Below are 6,555 nucleotides of genomic sequence, written 5' to 3'. Positions count from 1 at the left end.
CCAAAAGAATATATATAGTGAAATCTCCTTAAAGAATGATATTTGTAATTTTGAAAATATAAAATATTTTATGTTATAATAGATAATGTAATATGATTATGTACAACAACAATCACATACCCAATGTGATTTCATAAGTTGTATTTGTGAAAGGTAGATGCAGGCAACTTTATCTCTACTTAGTGTGAGATAGAGATCACTTATTATATAATTTTATAAAAATTAAAATCCTTAGAAAAAACGCCAAAATAGAAAATTGCATAGGGAATGAATGTGCAAAAAAATCAAAGAGGTGAGGAGGGGGTGGGGGGTAATGGTCCATAGTAATGCGTATACGTAACATTAGTTGCATATAAAAACTGTTTTGTCCGAAATGTAAAAGCTATTGGGTACCGTGTAGTTCAAAGATAAACAATTAAACAAAGCCAACCTTAGAGATCTGCTCCCCTCTTCTTTACAAAGAATGCTGCTCTCATTTACTTCATTTAAATTCAATAAATATTGAATCTTTTTTTGTAATATGTGTACAACGAGCTAGTTGCTGCAATTCTTGTGTTCTTTTTACGTAGAAGAAGTGGAAAAAAAAAATGGGGAGTAAATGGAGAAAAGCAAAGCTAGCATTGGGTTTGAATATGTGTCTTTATGTACCAAAGACACTTGAAGACTCGCCGGCGGTGGCGCTGTCCGGAGGGAGATTTTCCGATGCTGTTTCGTTGTCTCCGACGACCCCAAATAGGAATTCTGATTGCCATGTTGATATGCCCACTACCCCAACTCCCTCTTCCTCTGGTCTTCGCTTGCCTAAACATAGCTCCAAATCTTCCAAGGTAAAAAAAAGTTTCAATCTTTATGTTTTTTTTTTCGTTTGGTTTATTTGGATTAATCTTTGTTAAGATAATTACACATGGTAGATAATTTCTTGTTTATATTTGATGTCTTCACTTAATTTTTTTTTGGGGGTGGGGGTGGGGGGTAGGTGGGTTCTGAAGCTAGTATCTTGTTCATCTAACAATAGTCTCCATTACTAGATTGTCAAGAATCAAAATTGAATGTGTGTCACTAGGTAATTCTTGGTTGTCAGAGTTAGTCGATACCTGTGTTGTGCTGGCAGGAGATAATAGGCACTCAGATAAAATAATTCAAGTGTGCGCAAGTTAGTCCAAACACCATCTTAATAAAAAAGTGAAAATTGAATGTTTTTGATAGGGAGAAAAAATGTTTTATGCTGAAAATGTTTTTCTTGAGAAACTATCTATTAAGTTATTTTCTTGATGTTTGATGATATTTTTCTTGATGTTTGAGTGTAAAGGTATTTAGATGATATTTTTGAGTATTAAAAGTTGACAACAATGACCAAGTGTGAATTGAAACCAAAGAGAAGATGCCATCTTTTTCTTTCTCCAAGCTAATTTTCAACTATTAAGTTTCTTATTTGTTTTTTAATGACATTATTATTAAGTGGTTTTGGTTTACTTTAGCTTTTGTATTAATTGATGGTAAGTCAATAAGTTAATTCTATGACATGGGGTATAGATGTGGAGGACCCTGTAGCCTTACCTTAACTTTCAACTTTCAAGTGGTTCTGATTGCTATATAGAAAATATAGCTACTTGTGTTTGTGGAAAGATGGTGATACCCTTGTATTTTAATGTGTAGTTTTCAGATTCTCCATGTTGGGTGGGGATAAAGTAGATAGATAGATAGGTATCTGTGAAAGGAGAGGACTCCCAAAGTGGTCCACTGGTTTCATTGTAAAAAGAAAAACAACAGTGTAATAAGAGTAGTCCCTTTTTCTACTTACCCTTCTTGGTGGAGAAAGTGCTTTGTCTGGTCAGCAACTGCACTATTTTTAGTCTTTTACACACATGACATTACTCATTTGGCCATTTTTATCACCCCTTTTCATGCCATAGTCCAAGAAAAAACCTGTACAGCCCTTGATTGAGAGCTTTCTTACTACTATTATAAGGAGAACAAGCATAGCCCGCTACACTAAGTTCTGGTTATACGTGGAGTTCGAGGAAGAGTCGGGTTCTAAAGGTCTATTGTACGCAGTCTTATCCTGCATTTTTGCAATAGGTTATTTTTACGGCTCGAACCCGTGACCTCCTGGTCATGACAACAACTTACCAGTTACGCCAAGGCTCCCCTTTCACTGTTAAGTACGACAAAGTAAAGTAATTTCAGAGAAAAAAAAAAAGATTGGGTTTTTTAATGGCTGAACAATGATTTCTACTTCTTTTGATACGTGGGGTTCTTGATTATTTTAACACTGTATTTAGCTGGCTTGAGAGGTTTGTGCCTACTTTTTTCAAAAGTTAAGTGTTTGATTTGGTTTTTGCTTGCTTTAGTATTATGTCCATTGTCCACCACTGTGCTTTGATATTTGACTACTCAAACATTGACTTTATTGAATGGTAGACCAGTCTGCACATGTAATATAATTCTTATTTATAGCCATTAATAGTGACAGTAATTGCGTAGGCATTATCAGTTTCATCTTTTTATGCGGCAGTCTTGATAATGTGGTTGACATGCAGACCACTGGGACCTCACTTTACAATGACAGTAATCCTTGTTCTTTGGTGGAAATTTAACTGTAGCCTTCTGTAGATAGGCCTACTATGTTTTTAAGTGGAGAACTATTTGTTCTTTGTTGTTACTATAAACAAATGAGTTTCTGTCTGTTACCTGTACTGGTGGGAAGTGGCTGGCAGGTCAGCTGAAAACTACTCTTAATAAGTACTAAAACAAAGATGGTGATCTTAGGTGGATTCATGATTTTAATTTGATGTCTCCCTTTAAGGGTCCTAATACTAAACTCATTGTGTTTTAAAATTGTGTTGACATCTAATATTCGTTCAAATTTTAGTGAAATTTTCATGTATATATTATGATATGCATAGAAAATATTGGGTTCGGATTAACCCATTACTGAAGGGCTAGATCCGCCCCTAATCACAATTATCCAACAATTCAGGGTGAACCAACTGTTATTGGGGGCTCTATATGTGCAAAACATGATCTAGAATTTAGAAGATATTGGACTTCCGGGAATTACAGATAAATTGAGTTTACTTGTCAGAAATAAATCCAAAGATGTTGACTTTTTGTAATTTAATCCAATGGTATAAAGAAATGAGTGACAAAATTTGATGAACAAAATTTGAAGTTGTAGAAGGGGAGCCTTGGAGCAGCCGTCAAGTTGTCTCCATATGACCTATAGCTCACAGGTTCGAGCCGTGGAATCAGCCATTGATGCGCTTGCATCAAGGTAGGCTGCCTACATTACACCTCTTGCGGTGCTGCCCTTCCTCGGACTGTGCATGAAAGCGAAATGCTTTGTGCGTCGGGCTGCCCTTTAAAACTTAGAATTGTAAAACTTGAATGTGAAAGTGATAAATAGACATTGGGCCTAACTCAACCCCAAAATCTAAGTCAAAGGGTGAGGATTGCCCAAGACATATAAAGAGTCTAAGGAACCCATCCATCTCTGACTTGGGATTCCATCAGAAAGCTATATTTTGTACTTAGGTACTACAGCCATTGCCCTCTCCTCTTTTGTAGGCTGAAATTGGATTAATGATTGAATTGCACAAATGTGTGCTTTTGGAAGGGCTTTCAGACATCCATTTTTTTGAAGTTTTTACGACATATTCATGTTAGATTATTCTTTAAAAGAGTAGTCAGGGGTTTTAATTCTTTACTTATTTTCTATATTGCAGAGTACTTGTGCAATATGTTTGATGACCATGAAACCAGGCCAAGGTCATGCAATTTTTACAGCAGAATGCTCACATTCATTCCATTTCAACTGTATCACTTCAAATGTAAAGCATGGGAACCAAATTTGTCCAGTTTGCAGAGCAAAATGGAAAGAGATACCTTTTCAGAGTCCTCTTACTGATATGTCACACCCAAGGTCTCGGAACGGACATGTACATTGGCCTCAAGATGATGCCTGGATGACAGTTGTAAGGCGGCTCCCACCTGCTCGATTGGATACCAATCGCAACATCTCTACACTTTTTCAAGTTGTGGAACCAGGTGTCTTTGATGATGATGAAGTAGTTGATCACCAACCCATCGGCAGCCAGAGAAGCTCATCAACTGATGTGGCTAATCATCATTCCGCGGATGCAATAGAAGTGAAAACATGGCCGGAGATTTCTGCAGTTTCAAAATCAGCTTCTCACACAAATTTTGCTGTTTTGGTGCATCTCAAAGCCCCGCACGCTATTGACCTCCTACAGTCTGGGGTAAACCAGAGTGAGATGCCAGTTACAGGTCATAATTCCCGAGCTCCAGTTGATCTTGTCACTGTTCTTGATGTTAGTGGCAGCATGGCCGGTACCAAGCTTGCTTTGCTAAAGAGAGCAATGGGATTTGTTATTCAAAACCTTGGCCCTGCTGACAGGCTTTCTGTCATTGCCTTCTCTTCTACTGCTCGTCGTCTCTTTCCTCTTTGTAGGATGGGTGATACAGGTAAGCAGGAAGCGCTACAAGCTGTGAATTCACTCAGTTCCAATGGTGGGACAAACATTGCCGAGGCCCTAAAGAAGAGTGCCAAAATCATGACAGATCGCAAGTGGAAGAATCCAGTTAGCAGCATAATATTGTTGTCTGATGGACAAGACACGTATACTATTAACAGTCCTAGTGGAGCTACTACACAGATTAATTATCAGTCATTGCTTCCTGTTTGCATGCAGCGTAATGCAGCTTCAGGCCTCCATATTCCAGTGCATGCATTTGGTTTTGGTGCTGACCACGATGCAGTCTCAATGCACTCAATCTCTGAAACTTCAGGCGGAACATTTTCCTTCATAGAAGCTGAGAGTGTTATTCAAGATGCTTTTGCTCAGTGCATTGGCGGCCTTCTAAGCGTGGTGGTCCAAGAGTTGAATGTGGAAGTTGAATGCGTTCACCCTGTTTTGCGTCTCAGTACAATAAAATCTGGAAGTTACAATGCCAGTTTAACATCTGATAACAGAAGAGGCACCGTTAAAGTTGGCGACTTATATGCAGATGAAGAAAGAGATTTCTTGGTCATGATTGATATTCCTGCTGATAGGTCAAGCAATGATTTTATGACCCTTGTAAAAGTTAAGTGTACATATAAAGACCCTATATCGAAAGATTTAATAACCTTGAATCATGCTAGTGATGTCAAAATTGAGAGGCCCGACACAATTGGAAAACTTGTTGTGTCAATGGAAGTTGACAAGCAGCGTAATCGGCTTCAATCAGCAGAAGCAATGGCAGAAGCAAGAGCTGCAGCTGAAAATGGTGATTTAGCAGCTGCAGTATCTGTTCTTGAGCATTGTCGAAAGCAATTATCAGAAACTGCGTCTGCTCAAGCTAGAGACAAACTATGTCTTGCACTGGATGCTGAGCTGAAGGAAATGCAAGAGAGGATGGCAAATCGTCGTGTTTATGAAACATCTGGTAGAGCTTATGTTTTGTCAGGACTAAGTTCACATTCATGGCAGAGGGCAACGGCTCGTGGTGATTCCACTGATAGTACAAGCCTGATTCAGGCTTACCAGACACCATCTATGGTTGACATGGTTAGCCGATCACAAACAATGTACCTCGGTAGTCCTGCTCCTCGACCTCCTCTAAGGCCAGTGCGATCATTTCCTGCACGACCACAGCCTAGGTGATCCTCGACACCTTTCCTTCGTGCAAGTTTTGTATTTCTCCTATTTCAATCTTTTGGGTTTTGGGAAAGCATGGGCTAAATGGGAAATGGTTTCGACGGTCTACAGAAGGGAAGGGGTATATTTCTAGTAGAATGTACATTAATAAAGAAGATTTTGGCTAGAAAGGTGGGAAAAACAAAAGAGAAATAGCCTATAAGTTGGCTTCAAGAGAAATTGAGTGAGGGTTAGAACTAAATCTTTGACTATTATGGGTGTATAAGGAGAAATTTTGTGTACCCTTTTGGTGAATTTTGGGGTATAGTCCATTGTAATTGTGGGTATACGGGGGTGTTTCTTGAATTACATATGAATTTTTTTTCTTCACTATCCTTTGAGAAGCTCAATTTAGTGCATCTTTACTTTCTTCATTCCAAAGTGAATGTTGCTTTATTCTGCATTATCATCTAGATATTAGTTCAAAATTACAGATTGTTAATATTAACCAGAATAAGGACAAAACTTAGGATAGTAGACGTACAGTGTTCTGGCGATACAATGATAACGCCAAATTTGGTACATACACAACAACAACAACAACAATTTAGAAATGAAGATATTCGAGAGAAGGTGGGTGTGGCCCCCATGGAGGACAAGATGCGGGAAGCAAGACTCAGATGGTTCGGGCACATTCAGAGGAGGAACACTGATGCACCGGTGAGAAGGTGTGAACGACTGGCGGTGGTGGGTACGAGGAGAGGTAGAGGGAGACCTAAGAAGTATTGGGGAGAGGTGATCAGACAGGATATGGCGCGACTTAGGGTTACTGAGGACATGACCCTAAACAGAGAATTATGGAGATCGAGCATTAAGGTTGTAGGTTAGGGGAAATTGTAATGTCTTTTTTACAGCG

General features: G+C 38.8%; 1 protein-coding gene across 2 annotated transcripts; it reads left to right on the top strand.

Annotated features, from left to right (window-relative positions):
- Positions 1 to 262: 262 nt before the first annotated feature.
- LOC107809472 (E3 ubiquitin-protein ligase WAV3) lies at positions 263 to 6,029 on the top strand. 2 transcript variants are annotated; one of them, XM_016634117.2, is made up of 2 exons: positions 263 to 827; positions 3,726 to 6,029. In XM_016634117.2, the coding sequence occupies exons 1-2, from the start codon at positions 588 to 590 to the stop codon at positions 5,664 to 5,666; spliced, it is 2,181 nt and encodes a 726-aa protein (XP_016489603.2). In that variant the 5' UTR covers positions 263 to 587; the 3' UTR covers positions 5,667 to 6,029. The 2 variants fall into 2 exon arrangements, with proteins under 2 accessions (XP_016489603.2, XP_075093390.1); XM_075237289.1 differs by lacking the exon at positions 263 to 827 and adding an exon at positions 1,809 to 2,294.
- Positions 6,030 to 6,555: the final 526 nt, after the last annotated feature.

This window comes from Nicotiana tabacum, chromosome 18, assembly GCF_000715075.1.
Source record: "Nicotiana tabacum cultivar K326 chromosome 18, ASM71507v2, whole genome shotgun sequence".
Classification (NCBI taxonomy): Eukaryota; Viridiplantae; Streptophyta; class Magnoliopsida; order Solanales; family Solanaceae; genus Nicotiana; species Nicotiana tabacum.
The sequence above is the reverse complement of the archived record's forward strand: the minus strand, read 5'-3'. Positions and strand labels throughout refer to the sequence as shown.

What these genes read in the sequence shown, in the direction of transcription:
- LOC107809472 (XM_016634117.2), top strand. Translation starts at nt 588, where the DNA reads ATGGGGAGTAAATGGAGAAAAGCAAAGCTAGCATTGGGTTTGAATATG. An exon ending in ATAGCTCCAAATCTTCCAAG is followed by an intron (nt 828 to 3,725) that starts GTAAAAAAAAGT and finishes TCTATATTGCAG; the next exon opens with AGTACTTGTGCAATATGTTT.